Below are 19153 nucleotides of genomic sequence, written 5' to 3'. Positions count from 1 at the left end.
GCATTGCTGCATTGCGGTCCGCACTTACACAGGAGTCATGAGCATGTGTCATGGAGAGTGATGGCAGCGGGGAGGCTTAAGGAGTCTACTCACACCAGCCTCGTTAGGGAGCTATTCAAGCCAACCGTTCATCAAAAATACACACACACCATCTGCTCCGGGCCTGCGTGTGTTCGTGCATAAGCATAGATGTAAATGTGTGTGACGAAACATTTATCGCCAATTAGGGATGCTTTATATTACCCAAACTTGTCCCCTGACTGGACAAGGAAGGACTAAGAGAGCTGAAATTGGACAAAAAAATTAATCTCCTTGACTTGCCACACAGGCAGCTGCAGAAATATGACTTACTCTACCTGCCATATTAAATAGGTTAACTAACGGTCATAATAGAGGAAAAATCTTATCTTATTAAATTTTCCTGCTAAATATATTCTAAATTCCTTTCCCAGTCCTGCAGAGAAATATCACATTTCAAACAGACATTTTCCCCATGACAGGGAGATTGTGATAATGGCTAATTATCTCTCACTTTCCTTCATTTGCTTTCATGCAGCCCTCGCAGGTGAGTTGACTGAATAAGTTAATGGGGAGGAGAGGCGAAGACCTCAAGTCCCAAGAAGAAATTGGTATGCATGGTTTTGATTCAACGGGGAGAAGGTCACTTCAACAATCTGATAGGCCCCCTTTGAGAAGGAGAAGGAGTAAGAAAGAGACCGTGACAGGAAGGTGAGAGGGAAGAAGGAAAGGGAAGATGTGATGTGTCAGGAGGTCTGGATACACTGCCTCACCCTGTCCTCAGTGTGACAGCCCCGGAGGTGTGATAACCTTAAATTCATGTCCAAAGACCTGTGCGGTCACGCTCGCTGATGAACACAGACTAACATCCATCCCGGGGCATCCTCCCGGCTCCGTGTAGCAACGGTGGGGGAGTTAATCACCCGTGTCCGTGGCCTTTAGCTGCTCTCATTAGCGGTGAGCGGTGGAGCCGTACCCGATCCATTAGCAACGCTGCCGGTAATGACACTCTACCAGCATCCGCGGGCCCGCAGCCAAAAAGGGCCTCGTAGCCCGCTGTAAGCCCCTCCATTACCGCCTCCCGTTGCACGTCGCCGCCATCCAACAAGGACGGAGAGGCGGAGGAGGAGGGGGGAAAAAAAGAGAAAGAAAACAAATCGGACCTCCCTTTTCCCTCAGTCCGGAAGGCGGCAGGAAGAAGAAGGGAAGCTCCCCGGCGGTTTTTATCTCGGATCACATCCGTTGGCGCAGCACCACAACATTATCGTTCCAAGCCTCTTTGTCTTTGTCGGTCGTTCTTTCAAGCAAAAAGAGGCAGGAGCATGTGATGAATGTGTCGCGCATGCAGCTGCACGCGAGAACACATGCAGACACTGATACTCACAGTTGCGTTGACGAGAACTGATGAAGGCGTGTTCTAATTAAAACTGGGCCCATGTTAAGGCTTTCACCAGGTTGCAGGAAAAGCCTCCTCAGCATTGCGTGTGGAAGCCCCGATGCCTGACATGTAAGCAAACCTGTGTCATGCCTGTAAAATGCCCACCGTACAGCGAGCCTGTTAAAAACCAAGCCAGGCGTGACTAGAGGAATGTAGGCCACAGGCTACAAACCTCCTGCTCTCCTTCACGAGCAGTAAATTCCCTTTTTACTCTTTTTATTATTTATTTATTTATTCAGCAGTTACCCGGTGTATTTGCTTGGCCTTTTGAAGTTGTGGCGGGACAGCAGGACATCTCTCCCTCCTCCTTTTCCTCTCTTTCCGTTACACTTGTCTGATCTGCTACGCTCTCCTCTTGGTGGACTCATATTCTCTTAGCGCCCTCTGAAGGATTCACAGAGCATAGCAGTGTGGGCTTTCCTAATAGTTGTGGGAATAATTACATTGAATGAGTGTTCCGAGGAAGTATTACGATCTGCTTTTGATGTCAGGAATGTATTTCTGCTCTAATATGTTTCTGGGATTTGTGATTTTAATGAGTGTCTTAGGAATTTTCCTCTGAAAGGATTTTGTTTAACTACATGCAAGTTTTTTTTGTTGTTTTTTTTTGTGATTGTGTTTCAGTACATGACTGCTGCAGCTGCCGCCGCTGCACCTATGCAAGGGACCTACATTCCCCAGTACACTCCTGTGCCTCCAACAGCCGTCCCTGTCGAAGTAAGACCCCCACGCATGCTTAACACCATGAAAAACAACAAGGGATAACATTACGTAACCCTGCAAAAATATTACACTACTTACAATTTTTTTCACTTCACTAAATAGTTTTTTTTTCTTTGCATATTTTACATTTTGAAATCGGAGGCATGCATTTTTATTTAGTCCTTTTTACTCAGACTCCTTTACATGAACTCATCTAAACAGCAAATATTCTCAGCTTAAATAGACACAAGTTGTTCATTAATTTTGTTTTCTAACAAAGCAAAATTAGTGAACAACAATAACACCAAGAAAAGTAGGCAACAGGTCAGAAAGAAAGACTTGGAGAAGTTTAAAGCAGGATTATGTTATAAAACAATGTCTCAAGCTTTGAACTTCTTACAAAGTACTCTATCCAAGAATGGGAAGTACATGGTACACTTGCAAACTTACCAAAACCTGTTTTGTTAAACTGACAGGCCAGAGAAGGAGAATATTAAATAGAGAAAAAGCTAAGAGGCTCAGTTATTCTGGAACAGCTGCAAAGGTCCAACGCTCAGGTGGGAAAAATTAAAAGTACAAATCTGGCTTTTAAAGAAGGGCATCAAGAGAACATAACATACATGTGGAGGAAGTTCATTTTTAGCCTTCATAGACAATGTGTATAGCAGAAAACTAACACAGCAGATTCTGCTGAGCAGATCATCTCAAATGTGGAATACGGGTGTGGCAGCATTATGCTGTGGGATTGCTCTTCTTTAATAAGGTCATTAAAGTCTGTCAGACTTCATGGAATAATGGCTGAAGTCAAATGTGGCAAGAAATAAAAGCTGATAGACACATACTCCAAAAACCATGCCACTGTAATTACAGAGAAAGGTGGTACTAAATAGTGCTGACACAGATCGGGCTAGAAAAATATTTCATCACCACACTATTCTAATTGTGATTTGAAATTTTTCCAGTTCACAAGCTTACACTACTTTGTTTCGATCTCTTTATATAAATTCCAGATGAAGTACATTAACATTTGTTGGAGTTATTGAGAAAAAACATGTGAGAACATAAAGCAGAACAGTCATCAAATGAAAAGTGCTGAATTAGGATGATATTTCTCAAAGTATTTTCTAATAGTTTTCCCAGACCAGAAAATAACAAGTACAAAAAGTGCAAGCAAAGCAGGATGAGTCAGAAGTTTGAGAGTATTTGGGAAAGGCATTTGAAGTGCAGCACAGACTTCCTCTCCTCCTCGGTGGTTGTCTGAGCTCCTGGCAGGTTCAGGCAGTCTGCTCTGAGAAATGATGAACGCGTAGCGCTGGTAGGCGTGCGGGCAGCGGGGGAGAGCGGGCGAGCTGTCTGGCGGCTGACAGTGCGGTCATATTCAGATGGACTATCAGTCGCGTATCAGATGACAGGAGCTGAAGTGAGACACAGCGCCGGCGGAGCGGCCTCTCTCTCCTCCCGCAGCCACTTCGAGCCGGTAGCTACCTGAAACATCCGTCAGCCACAGAGGCCTGGTTAGCCCCCGCCAGCCACCGGACAATGACAGTTTCCCCTGACACATCCATTAGTTGCCCCTCTCTTCTTCTATTTTCTACCCTTTTAGACTCCCCACCCCTCCACCTCAGAAAGTTGCTGCCTTGGCTTTTGAAGGAGTCGCACAGAGAAGAGGGATGTAGTTGTAGCATAGCCCTCGGCGTCCTCTTCCTATTTCATCCTCACCACTGTCCTCTCAGTCCCGGCGTCGGCAGCGGGGTGTAGATCACCGTATCGGCCAGTGACTGCAGGGCTGATGTATGGACAGGACATCTTATCCTTGAGAGCTTGTTAAAGGTGATTGAGATGACTCAGTGATGGGCGCAATCAGTAACGCTCGACACATACAAAAGGCTAAAAGGGTTGTTGTGATGGATTTAGCGCAGACAGCCATCTGTAAAGAAGTTTTTCACCCCAAACACAAACTGTCCCAAGTCGCAAACGTCTGTTCAGCCAAATAAGAGAAAATTCACATTTACGAGTGGTTTATTTTGTAGTTTATTTGATAAGCTACTTGGACTATCAAAGCTTTGATCATTTTCACAGAGCTTGTACTTTTCCAGAAGTTAAATGCCACTTTATGAAACCTCACAGGTACTTGCCAAAACTTTCCCCAAACGTACAATGTATTTTTTTCAGACTTACTAGGTACTTTGAGGAACTTGCAGAATGCGTACTCTGAAACTTTTCCCAGACCTTACAATATACAGTATATTTCCTACAACAAACTAAGTACTTACCAGAAACTTTCTAAGTACCAACCCTTTTCAGTTACTCGAAACGTACCCACCATGTTTTGCAAAAGTTTGCAAGAAAGTATCTAATAAATTCCATAAAGAACTTTAGTATGTGGTAAGTGTTTGCAAGCACCTTGTGAAAAAACAACTCATAATTCATCCCAGATCTTAAAACTACCCACTAAGCGTCATGAAAGTTCTAGATAACTTGTTGGTAAATTCCAGAAAGTATCTTATAACATCTGGGGAATATCTAGCAATTCCTGCTATGTACCTTGAGGGTTCTAGGAAAGGACCTGGTAAGAAAAAAAAAAAACTGATGATTTCCAGAAAGGTAAATTCCTACCTGGAATCAAACACTGCCGTGTTTGATTGTTTGTTCGTTTATTTGTGTTAAAAAGACTGGGGAAAAAAGTAAAAATACACACCATACACACACCGAGTAGCCTGATGCTGTCGCACAGAGATCTTACTCAGCCCAGAAATTTCCTGTGCCACTCTTCCAGGGAGTGGTGACAGATGCCTCACCCCAGACGGTGGCTCCTTCATCACAGGAGGTGGCTGGCCAGCAGCAACAGATCCAGGTGGACAGTGCCGATCACGTTCCTGCTTACTCATACCAGTCCAAGTGAGTAAGTCTGACAGTGGAGGACAGATGTTTTTGAACTTTAGAGCCAAAGTCACTTGTTAGGTCATCATCCTTTAAAGAAAATATGGCATCAGTGGCAGACATTTTATATAGCTAACATTAAACTGTTGTAGACTGCGTTTGACTGATCTGGAGGTGTTCTTGCCTGATATTGATAAAAATTTAATTATTATTTGACCTTTTTGATTTCCAGAGTGGATGATGATACAACTTTAATGACTTAAAAAAGGGAATTACGGTTGAGTCAGTCAAGCTGAGGTTTTGTTTAGCCTTTCGCAGCATTTATTTCACAATTTAGCTTTACTTCCAAATCCATGTTAACTGCAACCTTTACTACACATTTCACAGTGGAAATAAAGGTGAAGAAAACACTTTGCTTGTTTCCTGGCTTGTGGGAATCAGTTATTATAATTCACAGAGCAAGGAAACTGCTACGAAATGCCTACGGCCACTGATTGTTGGAACAAGCTTTAGAGAATCTCTGTAAAGCTTTCATTCATTATGAATTTATGTTCCAACTGGCCTCTTCAGAAAGCAGTTGTGATCAAGGCATTCACTTAATAGGCTAATTAAGCCAAACTATTTTGTGCTTCCCACTTTTGATTTATGCATCTTACTTTTCCTTCCACTCTAGGGTCAAAATAATTTGCATAAAGTATTGTGGGAAAATGTCAAATTAGTTCATGTTTTATTTAAATTTTCATAATCACTAACCCTTTTTCATATATCAATGATCTCTGCATGTATTGGTGCCTTTTGTCAGTAAGTGTGAAAAGCTTTATATTATCCTTTTATTGCAGTTAGTCTTTAATTTCACAATTTACATTTGTATCCATTTGAAGATTTCTGAAGATGAATATTATTTGAAAAGCAGGTTTTCTTTCTTATGTTGGAGTAAAGTGGTAGAAATAAACGACTGAAGTCGTGGATTACTAATTAAAGATATGTTGAAGTGAAAATATATGCTTTCTTTTTGTAATTTAAAAAAATGCCTCCTTTACTTTAAACTTATATGAGTTGTAAGGATTCCGCATAATGTGGAATCCAAGATTTTCTTTTCTGTTTCCTGTTTTACTCTCAGGGTTACATTATTTTCCTTTTTTATTTAAAAATAGATTTTGGGGAGAGGGTTCGGCTATTACTGTCAGACCCAACCAAAAAACAAATGACAACATTTACAAAAAGATCATACGTGCCCAATTACTCAATGGTTCTCAATCTAATTTTTTAAATTTATTTTTAAGTCTTCCAGGATTCATATAAATCTTGACGGTGCTGTATTCCCTTACTCAAAAGAACAAAAAAAAAAGCAGCAAACTATTTCAGTCTGAAGAATGATTTCTTGAACAAAACTGGCATTTAATACTGATTCTAAAATAAGACATTAAGACATTATTCATATTGTTCCAATCTGCTGGTGTCATTTTTGGCAGCTTTTTAATTCTTTATTGTGCCGTCAGCTGTCACCTCTGTTGCTCTGTTGTGTTTGTAAAAATATTCTTTAATTCCACCAACTCCAAACCCTTTTCTCTGTCTCTCTCTCTCTCTCTCTCTCTCTCTGCTTTCTCCTCTTCTTATCAGATAGCAACGGCCTGAGCGAATGTTCCTGTGACAGCGTTGCCTTGAGACAGAGGGTGGCTGCACTGTGAATGTGAGGAAAAGAAAGAGATTACTTCCAGATTGCCCAGGCACCAAAAAAGAGACACTTTTTTTCATTTCCTACCTGGCCTACAAGAAAAAAAAAAAAATCAAGACTGAGGCAAAGAGTGCTGAGGAAAAGAGGGGATGTGGGGGAAATTACTGGGCACAGTGCAAAGAAGTAAATTGTTTTAGTCTGGGAATGAAACCCGCCTAAAGGGCTGGGCTGAAGCTTGAAAAGCTTCTCAAAGAAAATTCTCAACTAATAAAAAAAAAATAGAAAAGGCAAAAAATAAAATAAAAAGAGAAAACAAAAAAAATGGTTGAATGCGCTGGTAGGTGATGAAGTTTATTTTGTAATTAGAAAGGGGGAGGCAAAGTTTGAGATACACACAGAGATTGTCTTCCTCAGATATTAAGCTACGGTTTCTTTTCAGTCTTTTTTTATGTTCTAGTGTTAAAGCTTAGTTTTCTAGATGTATTTGAAAAAAAAAGTGTTTTTTTTTCTTCTTTCTTGAATCTTCATGGCCTTAATTTGGAGGGCGCCAGAAACTTTTTACAGAGTGGAAGTCTGACGTCTAGTTGGGAGGGTTTAAAAACAAAAAAACAAACAAAAAAAAAAGAAAACAGTCTCTTGGACCTCTATGGGGAGGGGTTCAAAATGCTGAATGAGTTGCTCTAAAGAGAAAAAAAAAGAATCTATCACATAAGCTGTACAGATTTAATAGAGAAAAGCTTTTTGTTTCATTTCTTCGTTAGAAGAAAACTTTGATAATTATTATGTCAGAGGTAACTATGTGTCAGAAGTAAACAAAATGTCTGTTGTTGGGATGGGGTGGGAGGGTGACGCATCGAAGAGATTTTACACAATGGGAAAAAGTAGAAAACATAAGACACGCTGCGCTGTGGGTGCAGCCTGTTGCAAATGCTGAACTTGTTTTTTTATTCTCATTATCATTTTACATGCCGCTCTCAATGACATTAGTGCTTTTTATCGGCCACATTTTACCTTTTTTATGAGCTTTAAGATGTTTCTAGACTGCTTTGCTTGTCACACTGCAAAAAATAAAAAATAAAAAAAGAATAAAATGCAAAAAAAAAAAAAAGAAAAAAAAATTCAAATAACTTCTGGCAGTGAAATAAAACAGTAGATTCAGTAGGAGCTTATGGTTTAAACCAATCAGTGCAAAAGCAATAGAGGAAATTGTTGACAATTTCTGTAGTCTTTCCTAGTTGTGGATCAAATGCAGCCCATGGATGGCCATTTTTATACCAAAGATGAAGAGACACTCTGAACCAGAGTTTTGCTTTTGTTTTTTCCCCCCCTTTTTTCATTTTTAAGTTTGATTTCCTTGTTGTTAATGTTGATGTTGTTGATGTTAATGTTGTTGGTGAAGATGTTGTTGCAGTTGTCGTCATTTGTTTGTTTGCTTATTTTTCTTCTGTTTTTTTTTTTTTTTTTTTTTTTTTTTTTTTTTTTTTTTACCTTAATGGCCGGACCAGTCCTACAATCCTTCTCATCCTGCTTTATTCAGAGTCAGGATCATTTTTCACGCTTGTTCGATCTGTCTCTCTTTCTCTTACACACATCCACACACACGCACGCAAACATACAGCATATATTCTCACAGAACACACGTACAACCTCAATAATAATCGGACAGTATTTAATTGTGTGACGTGTTATTTTTTTTAGCCTCCTTTGTGGAGGTTTTGATGCTTTGAGGGTGCGTCTCACCTCTCGCTCAGATCCTGCAGGGAAAAAGTTGGCTAGAGCAGAGGAGGAAGGTTGCTGGAAACACTCTGAGGTTTTTCCTCTCTGTGGTTTCTGTTTGCCTCTTTATCCTTGTCGATTCAACCAATATTAACTCAAACATTTCTCAGCAAAATAAGCTGCAGTGAGGATCAGTTTGCTGCTATTTTTTTTTTATTATCTTGCTCACTATACCATCCCAACATGCAACTTTCCTCACATTTAAACAAACTGAGTGACATTAGCTGCATCTTTTAAAGCAGGTAAGTTACTACTCATAAAGAAAATTACACAACGCAGGCTTTGTCATATCAAGAAGTGATTGCATAAGCTTTGGCACCAAATGGCACTCCTCTGTTTTTTACCTTTACGGTATATTTCTGTGTATTTACTCTCTCTTTGATGTCTTCATGCCTTCAGTAAGGCAGCATTAGGAGGCTGGAGGACAGGCAATGACTGAAACCACTTTCTATGCTTCTTATTTTCTTTTAGCTTGCATTCCTTCTTTGTTATATTGTTTAGCTGTAAGTTTCAAAACTAATTCAAAGTCTTCACGTAGAACGGAAAGCCAGGAATCGTCATGTATCAAATATAAACTTCAGTTAATCAGATTCATGAAGGGCTGCACCAAAAGCTCTGCTCATGTACTCTAGCAAGGCAGTGGTCGATTTTGTTGACATTTGCTACACCTTAAAGGACTTTTTTTCTATACTTTTTTGCCTTTCGGTGAAGTGTCCAGCTGTCAATTATCTTAGTTTTGAGATTGCTTACCGTTCATCTAAACCTGTAAATATGTTGGAAGTGGAAAGGTGAAAAGAAACCCACAGCGTCAAAGTCTGTTGATGGTAAAATGTTGTTGTCCAGTTGTGAAGTAGGCAGTAAAAGTCGGGCTCTGATGGGGCTTAATTTGGGTAAAAACATATGAGCCAACAAAGTGTAGCTATGTAGCTTATTTTTGTATTCTAAAAGTATTTTTCGCCTGATCAAGATGTGTAAAAGGCTTTAAAAAAATGTATCTTTTATAGCGATAGCTAAACTTCACACTGAAATTTGGAAAAATAGATGATTTAATTTGAGAACATTTTTTGGAAGGGGGCACATTTCATGTCATGTTTGACATAATCACCAGCATAACAGTTGCCACCTTGCAATGCATTTTTGTACGATAATTCACTTTAAATATTTCAGGCTGTCTAAGGCATATGTTCGATGCAGAAGGTTTTTCTACCGACTGCAAGACAAGAAAACGTAATATTTTAGCGTGATAATTCTTTGGTTAATTTTCAGAAAATCCTGCTCTTATGTTCAGTTAAAGCACCATTAAAATGTTTAAAACAGCTGGAACTGTGGCAAATAAGGCTGAACAAGTTTATTTTATCACCATGCACAGACGTTTACAGAACTGTAGGGGCCACCAAGTCTATTAAGATTGGTCACTGTAGAGAATGCTGTACGGACAGGAACTGGCTGACCTAAAAAAGCCATAAAAATGTCCATGTACGTCTAGTGTTTGGAGTAATAATTAAATATAACCCCAGCTTTGATCGTAGAGCATTACTTTAACACCAAATTCTATCTATTTAAAGATGCTGAAGCCATATATATTCATGAATCCTATAAAAATTTTGTAAAATAGCAACCCAGCTGTGGAAAGTTTGCTGGCAAAATGTTTGAAAAATGCAGTTCATAGCTTCAAATAGGAGAGAAAACAGGTTATTAGTCTGATGTCAGGGGGGAAAAAGAATTAAAGACTTGCACAAGCTTTTTATTTGTCTCCTTATAATAATTCAACTGCCAACACAGAAAGTTCATGACCTAGAGAATTATATTTAGTTTTTTCACTAGAAGCTGTAAAACTGCTTCCATGCAGTAAGGGACTGTAACCAGTCCAAAAGTAAAATGTTTGAACAGAGAAAAGGCTGGCTAAAACCAAGCAATGGTGCCACGTTGCCATCAGTTCTCCTCTGTGACACTAACAAGCCTCCGTAGAAGTGTGTTTAAAGCCAAAAAAAGGACAAATTGTCCTGAACACCTTCCTGATTATGTGCCCAGTATGGCAGATCTGTGGGAACTAAGTGCGCTCCTCACCAGCCATATCCAGTCATTGATGGCAGCTCCTCGGTCGCCCTCCACTCTGAGTGCCCGTTATGCCCCTCGTTATCCCACCAGGTTGCACAAACAACTCCCTTTCCTCTGATCCTGTCTTTCCATCCCTGAGCTGCATGATGTTTGCAGTGACTTCACATTTGTGGACTGTCCCCAAGGAAATCGTCTGTGGGAGAACAGCAATTTCTGCCCACATTATTGCAGCCTGTTTGTGTTTTCAGTGTTCACCCTCCTGCTTTGCCCCAGCTGTGGTGCCGCAGCTATAAAGAAAAAAGAAAGAAAGAAAGAAAGAAAAAAAAAAAAGACAACTGGCACAGTTTATGTGCCATGGCGTGGCCAGGCTCCTTTCTGCTCTGATTTTCCATCCCTACCTCGTTGTTTGCCTCCTCCCTCTCATAGTTTCTATCCGAGGTCTCTCGTCTTTATTAGGTGGTGCAAAAGCAGAACCGCAAACCAATTTCAGTCACTCTTGCAATGAGCCTTGACGGACCCAATTTGTCTCCCTCTGGGGCAATAGGATCCACTCCAATGTCCCTCAAAGACCCCTTTCTTCCTGAGAGAGACAGAGAGGAGGAGCTTTTTGTTTGCTAATGACATATTTTATTTCGTTAGTGCTACTGATGGACTGCACATTGCAGACAAACTGTCATTATGCACGGCAGCGTTTGTAAGTAACAATCAAATTGAACATTTAGTGCCTTTTAACAAAGCTTCCAAATGATTCCATGTTCTCTCAGTAGTGAAGCACATGGAAGAGCTTTTGGAAGAACTTATGGAATCTCCTCAATGGTGCTAAAGGTGGAGCTGCTTTCCATTATTGGACCTCAAACTAACTCCATTGACTTGACATTGCACAATTGAAGCTGGCCCACAGGTGTGTGCTTAAAGCCATAATATATATATATATATATATATTTTTTTTTTCTTTTCATCTTCTGGTGTAAACCAACATTTTTTTTTCTCTGGCATCTGCAAGACACAAAGTCAGATCAAACTATCAATAATTATTCCAGGTCAATTTGCAATTTTTTGTACCCACCTGTTTCCATTCTATCCATATCTATTTTCACAGTAAACAAACCTTTTCATACCTACTGACTTAAACTGATGCATCACTTTATTTTTCTTAGTAGAGATGTATTTTCATGAAAATTGAAATAGATATAATCATAATAAGGCTCACAATTCTTATTCTTTAGTTTATTTTAGAACATCATCCTTCTGTAGATAGATGTTATTTATCTTAGGCATGTAACCACTTTTCCTTAGAGAAGACAATAGCGTTGTTTTCATTGACCATGTAGTTGCGCAAATTGGAATTACGAAAATAAATTTGCTTAATATAAACAAGGCAATTTTGGTAAAACACGTTTTTCAATAAAGTTGGATGAGGTGGTTTTTCGGCTGTACCAAAATTGGTGTATTTTGCAAAACTGCAATGGAAACACTTTTTTCCGCATCACACAAGTTAATGTGATAAACAACCAGATGTTACTACTGCCGGAAAAGAGGAAGAAGACGACAGGAAGTGGTTGGAGGATGACAGCGTGGCATGTTTCTTAATGACTTATTGCTTAAACAAACATATTCATGTGTGATTTTATTTGCATTTCTTATTTAATGGAAATAATTCTGAAAATGTTTTTTCAACATAAGCAGAATGTCAACCAGGTTTTGCTCACATCTGTAATGAAAACGCAGCAAAAGAGAACATCAGCAGAAACTACTATAATCTGTTCCTAAGGCAGATATTAAAGGTTGCTAAAGTGGACATGAATTGGCATCTTGTTGGTACTAAATTCGCATAGATTTCCAGAAAAGTTTTGTACAAATCAACCCAAATTATTAAAGTAAAATATGTGGGAGTGATGAGATGACAGGGCTACTATCTGTGGCTACCAAACTGTGATCAACTGTATGTCATTTTTTTCCTACTCCTGATCTACCGCTCTACATTTGCCTGTAGTCAACTCTAATCTCTCACTATGTACCGTCTCTCATACTGTTGTGTTTAACAGGTATTACTGGGGCGTAGAGCTTGACGGATACACTGAGACACAGATCTCAAGCAAGTTTGTGCTGTTGAATCAGTGTACAACCAGGAAGAGTCCTTTGTTTGTGTTCAATTTACAACTTTCAGCAGTGGCATACCAGAATCAGAGTCGCCCAGCAGCTTTACAGCTTCTGTTCTTATAGAACAGAGAATATTGTGAATCCCAATAAGACTCTTAATGCATGAGTTGCACATCAGAGCACAGAGTGTCCTACAAATGGCCCGAGATTCAGTAGTAATAGCATTATGAGAAATAGGATTACAAATAGCCGAAAGATTATGTGGGGGAAAAATGCACAACTAAGAACATCAGTTCCATTTTGCTAATGGAGACTCAAAAGAAAGAAAAAGACATTAAGGCAGGTGTTTTGCTACCAATATTTCACATAGATCTGAAAGATTATCCAAGCAGAAATGCCTTTTTTCTTAATAGCACAATGGAATAATGTACCTTCTCAGAATACAAATACCTTCTTGGTAAGTCTGCGGAAGGCATGCCTGAAATTTTAAGGAGGCTGTTGCAGAAATGTGCCCCCAGTCAGATCATGTGTCAGCACAAACCTGGAGCCAGCAATACCAGGAGAGAAAGGAGAAGGGTGATCATTAGCTCTTGTTGCTGGGCAGAAGCGAAGTTTAGAGAGCAGCAGCTTCCCTGTTAAGGACTTACAGAGGTGACTAATTCGACCCCTCACAAATTAGGAGTCTTCTCTCCGCCTCGCTTGCTCCATCACACTAAGTAGCTGTTTCCTTTTAGGCAAAACAACTGGTTAATTTGTAGCCTTCTCTGTCTCCTCACCTTACTGCCACTTAGTCAGAAGTCCTTTTACCTAGATTACATTTGTTTTCCTTTTCTTTAAATCTACGTCCTGCATGTTTTACATATTTCCGCAGATCAGGATGCCTGAATCAGGTGAAAAGATCATTCATTTTCCAGCAGAACTTGAAGAAAAACAAAGGAGCTAACTTACCCATTTCAGTTAGCTGTCTTATAGCAGGAACAAACCTAGCAGAGTTGCTGAGGGGTGTAAGTGTGGGTTGTGTAGTCTAGTTGTATCTTTTGTCCTCTGAAGAAATATCTGCATATGAGGCAGCAGGGATTCTTTCAAGGGATTCATGTTCAGTCCTCGAATAATCGAAGCAACTTGTCATCAATTACTTTGATCTTAATAGAGGAGGTAGTCTGATGTGGCAGCATCGAGCTTTTTGCAGATGATGTGGCGGAGTCCACCCTGACGACTCTGATGGCTCAAATTAGCATCCCTTCTTCAATTGTAAATGTGGTCGTTGACCGTCAGGCCAGAAGGTAGGAGTGTGAATAGTCCATGTTGGGGGTGGGTATCTATGATACCTGCAGGAGATCAGGTCTCCTGTAGGTAGTGCTCTTCAGTTTAGTTTTGAAGCATACATGAAGTGTTTTTGGAGAGATGTGACCAAATTAATTGTGTTGATCCACCTCAAAAAAATCATGCAAAAAGTGTAAGCAAAAGAAATCTGGGAGACTTTGCACATGCAAATTTGCATGCAGCCTTTTGTGCTGTGGAGGATAAATAGGTGACTGCTGCTCCCTGCTGCCCTCTGGAAAGAGGTTCTGCAGCATCCGGTGCAGGCCCACCTGGTTCCGAAACAGCGTTTTCCTACTTGCCATCAGACTGCTGAACTCTTAACTGGACTGCACTCAAAAACTGGTCTCCACTTTATACCTTGCACATGTACAGAGCTAAATATAATTGACATTTTGTATCAGTGACCTTTGTTGTGAGCAGTTTACAACGAAGTATAAAGAACTCATGGGAAAAGATGCAACAGCCCCACTGTCTCTTGGTTGGAGTTAAGTCTGTTTATCAAGAATCTTGATTCTTGTTCAAGAGTAAAACATGGCAGGTAGAGCAGAGGTGGGAAAATCTGGTCCGCAAGATTTGGCATTCTGCAAGTTGAAAGCTCTTCAAAACCTGACTTATAAAATTATATTAGGACTTGACTTCCTCTGTGATAGAGTACTAATGGTCTCTTCATAGCTGGGTCCATTTATATTACAATGTTTTTCAATGGTCATGAACTGAAATCAGCTTTTTTGTTTAGCTTTGAAAGGAATCTGTTGAGTGGATTGAAACCTGAATGTTCCACTGGAAGATCCACAACTTGCTGCAGGAGCTAGAAATTCATTCTGGGAAATTATCTAGGATCTAGGACTCGATCCCCGACAATCGGATTGGCTGAAAGATGCTGTTATTGTTTATTCATTGGGAGTGCCATAAAGTTTATGCAATCACTTTTTCAAGAGAGATTTCAGATTGTAAATAAAGGATCCAACCTGCTCAAATGCAGTAAATCTTACTCACCCACTGGCCTAAAATTAATTTCATAGCCAGAGGCAAAACAAAAACAGCAATATTAGAGCAGATTTTTGATAAAATCTTGGGGCAATATTCTGATCTTCTCTAATGTGTCCGTCCATCAAGGCAAGGTGCTTTTTTTCCCCCCACTGCCTTTAAACACATTCACTCATTCACTTCCTCGTCTCTCAGAATCACTGCCATCTCAGTGTCACAGCCATACTCTCATATTTCCATGTCCAGCTCAGTTGTGAGGCTCTCCTGGAATTCGGAGCCTTCCCCCATTGATCGCCATGTGTTCGCATACGCAGGAGTTCAGAGTTCCTCTCGCTGCGGAGTGTCAAGGAGAGCCGCGGCTCAATAACTCACTTTCGCACAGTCACACTTAACACATAATGCAGTGGGAAAATTGCTCAAACAAACCCTCCCCCCCTGCTGGAGCGAGGCCCTGGGCTTTTAATTGATGCTTCGGTCCACCTCTGATGAGAGCTATCGATTGGCTGCAGAACTCCTGGAGCTCCAGGCAGCCCTCCCCACACACACACACACACATGCATATATCCACACACAGGCCTCATGGAGTTCCAACAGCTCCACAAGAAAGGTAAAATCTGATAATACTAGGAAATAATTTTAAGGAATCCAGCAAAGAGAACTATTTATTAGGACAGCAGAGCAGTTTTTCATAACTTTTTTGCGTTCATTTTGGTTACATTTTCTGTTTTTCACTTTTGTTTTTTTTGTTTCAGCGCTGAGGAGGATATGGTCATGCCTCTCACACACACTCACACACGCCTGCACATGCAGGCGTTGCTTGGTGTGTGCGATCTTTGAGAATTCATCTGTACATCTGTGGATGTTAGGAATTGACTTGGGTTTTATGAGTTGTTTTTTTCTCTCTCTGATGAAGCTTTCAATAAAAAAAAATGTGGGAAAAAGCAGAAGGGGTGCATATTTCCTGTTTTTTGTGGTATTTCGCCAGACCATGAGTCCATTCAAAACAATTCATGCATGTAGTGTCTGAAAATTTAGATCTCGATTTAAAAGAGGAATGTGAATTCATGAGATGTGCTTCATGAGTTTGTGCTGTGCTGCTTTTGAATTCTAGGGTGTCTTAAAATACTCCATACAACATTGATTGTTGACATTATCAGTCAATAATCAATAGACTGAATGTGGTTGTGTCCATTATTCAACAGAATGACTACATGATTAGAACTATGAATGTAAAAACAGGTTCAGTTATGAGAATTGTATTAAGGCTTTTTGGAGCTTAGAGAAGTCTCTGAGTATTAAAAAGATTTATTTCATTTTTAAATAGAATTTAGTTTAATTTTGACTCTTATGTCCTTTGTGTCTGCTTCTGATTGGTTGAGCGATTCTTTTTGATAACTCCTTCTTCAGAAGCTCATGTTTACAGTGAGCTTGATTTCTGAAATGTCTTTCTGTTAGAATTTTTGTTTACTTTATAAGCTGCTCTGCAGCGATTTAATTTTTTTGGGCGGGAATGGGATAAAGTTTTCCAACATTTTGTTTTGTTTTTCCTTTTGCTTTTTTTTTTTTTGTTCTCTCCATATAATTAATTTTATTCATCATTGAAAGTTGGGAACGTCCAAAGCCTGTGTCAGAGCTTTGGATGTGGAGGAACATCCAAGCAGACAGATTTCCTGTTGAAGCAAAGACCGACCGTCGCTCCGGCTGTGAGAGTCCAAGGTGCAAATCAAATGAGCAAATGGCAGCATTTTCTATGAAGGTAAGCAGCCATGTCTGAGCCAGTCATTCACTCTTTTTCTTTAGTTCTGGTGCCAAAAGTTAACAGATCATACTCTGATCCCTTCTCAGAGTAAAGTAGGTCTGAGAACTAAGAATTAGTTGATAAAACCCCTTTCTTTTGGTTTCTGATAATCTCAAAAAACTTTCCATTTGGGCCAGGAGTCCCAAAATTATTCGCACATTAATTTGTTTTTATTCACTTTTTGAAAGCAAACCAAATGACTATGGTAGTTTCAACAGCTTTTCATTTGGAGCGCAAAACGTTGCCCAGAAAAGCAGCCACCAAGTTTGGAATGCCGAATTAACGCTTATTCAAAAAGTCAAACCTATCTCTCATTTTTAATTGAATTATAAATATCTCACATGAAAGTTTGTCTTTGTAAGAAATGAAATCCAGCCGTTGTGCTCAAACTGTTCATTACGAACTGCAAGAATGTATTTGTGGGCATGATCTGCTGCAAAGCAAATACTTAAATCAAAAAAGATTTGATTGAAGCTATGCTAAGCCTAAAATAGATTCAGTATGTCATAGATGAAGAAAAAGCCCACTCTCTACATCAAATTTACATTTTTACTGGGAAGAACTGATTTGAAATAATCCCACCTGCCACCAAAGGCTATTAAAAGTTAAAGAAGCAGGAAATAATCTGGCCACAAAAAGAGAGGATTTCAGTTTTCAGATCATATTTATGTCCGTAAATAAATTGTTAAAGAAACAAATCCTTTCCTTTTGGTTCCCTTCCTGTGCTTGTTTCATAGTCCTATTGCTTTCTTCTGGTAATAGTCCATGTTTTCCAGTGGACCAGTGTTCCCTTTGTTTGACCCGTACCAGAGCTCAGATGAGCTTTCACACCTGCCGAGCTGAACCGGACCAGATGAGGAAACAAATTATTTCTTACTTGAAACATCGCTGCGTAGATTTTATTCAGTTTATTTGAATAGTTCCTGCATATAAATGTATTAGACAATTTTTATTGCTTCTTTTTTTCTTTTGCTTAATCATCAGTGAGCAGATCCTAGCTTGATCAATAATAAATTTGAGTTTTTTAGTCTGTCAGTGATGGTCACTGATTTTTCTCGGTTGAATTCTTTGTTTATTTCTAAGAAAAAAAAAATCCTGAGAAATATTCAGACATTTCATTCTTCATTCTTTTACTTAAAATAAGTCATGAAATGAGTTTTACTTCTCTTTTTTGATAGATTGCTTCACATTTTATACTATAAAACAATTTAAAGTGGCAGAACGTGGCTATATTGTTCCATTCTTTATAGAAACAATTATTATTCACAGAGGATCCACACAGAAATGAATCATCTAGATATCCTATTATCTATATGACTAAATCAGTGGGAAGTAAGAAGAAGGCCTGTTATTATCGCCCAAGCTGATGGCACCTGCTGCGCGCCGACCTTGGGCCCTTACATCCTCTCATAATTACAGCCTTCACAAATGGAGCTAATGCATTTCGATGGGATTTTCTTCTTGCAGCTCACTTGGACTTGTGTGCAAGTAAAGTGGTCATGATCAAAGATGAGGGAAAGTCTGTGGTAGGAAAAAAGTGGATCAATGGCAATCAATCCTGCTCCTCACTCTCATTTAGGCCCAATCAATTGCTGTCCTTGTCACCTCCTTGGACGCTTGTACTGTCAATACTTGCAGCTGCACAATGGCCGCTGTCTGGGAAGTCTCTACAAGATCAAAGCAACAAGACCAGCACTCCGATACGGCCTAATGGAGAACAATTGACTGGCGAGCGTGGATTGGATGTCAGGAGTTGCTGCCTCCTCCCTTCCTCTTGCTAATCTGTGGATGTTTGGAAGAGCCTCACTCTTCGACAGAGATTATCGACCATGTGCTGCATTTACAGCAACATTTATGCGTGTCTTGGAGAGACCTCTCTGTGCCGTGATTTTTTTTTTTGTTCCTCCCACCTTCACACTTTGTGGCTGCGAAAATGCAGTGGGATCCTTTTTTATCGAGTGAAATGCCACAGATTGAATCTCGCTCGCCTCCCTTGCAGCAGCCTGCGTCCTTATCGGGGCTTATAGAGATGTACCAGCAGAGCGCCACAAGGGTGCAGCATACCAACACAGATGTTATCTTGCAGGTGCATTTCACAGAGGAGGCAGGAACCGTCCCTGTCTCCAGCACGCACACGGAGGCACATCCACACTCTGGATACAGATCAAGGACATATCCACTGGGGTAAACTCAGCACAACAACACAGCCTGTCATTCCAGTGAGATGAGAATATATAAAGATTAGGAAGGAAGAGTCTGGACACATTAAACATCAATCTGCCTGAATGATGGGAGCTTTATGTGACGTGGGGAGGAATACTCCATAAAATGCTTGGTGGAGATGACAATTCCTGCAGAGATGCTACTTCCCTGGTTCTAATTGTGACAAATTTACAAT

The 19153-nt window shown here is 39.9% G+C and overlaps 1 protein-coding gene across 4 annotated transcripts in view; it reads left to right on the top strand.

Moving 5' to 3' along the window:
- The window catches only part of rbms3 (RNA binding motif, single stranded interacting protein), a 334935-nt gene extending 324412 nt beyond the window's left edge, over positions 1-10523 (top strand). For 2 of the 4 annotated variants that reach the window (XM_032580204.1, XM_032580206.1), the window contains 3 exons: positions 2081-2173; positions 4935-5056; positions 6663-10523. In XM_032580204.1, coding sequence (XP_032436095.1) covers positions 2081-2173; positions 4935-5056; positions 6663-6726 — 279 coding nt within the window. In that variant the 3' untranslated portion in view covers positions 6727-10523. Of the gene's footprint in view, positions 1-2080; positions 2174-4934; positions 5061-6658 lie in introns of those variants that run through there. The other 2 variants (XM_032580205.1, XM_032580207.1) reach the window with 2 other exon arrangements.
- Positions 10524-19153: the final 8630 nt, after the last annotated feature.

Source organism: Xiphophorus hellerii, chromosome 13, assembly GCF_003331165.1.
Source record: "Xiphophorus hellerii strain 12219 chromosome 13, Xiphophorus_hellerii-4.1, whole genome shotgun sequence".
Classification (NCBI taxonomy): domain Eukaryota; kingdom Metazoa; phylum Chordata; class Actinopteri; order Cyprinodontiformes; family Poeciliidae; genus Xiphophorus; species Xiphophorus hellerii.
Note: the sequence above shows the minus strand (reverse complement) of the source record. Positions and strands in the feature narration are given on the sequence as shown.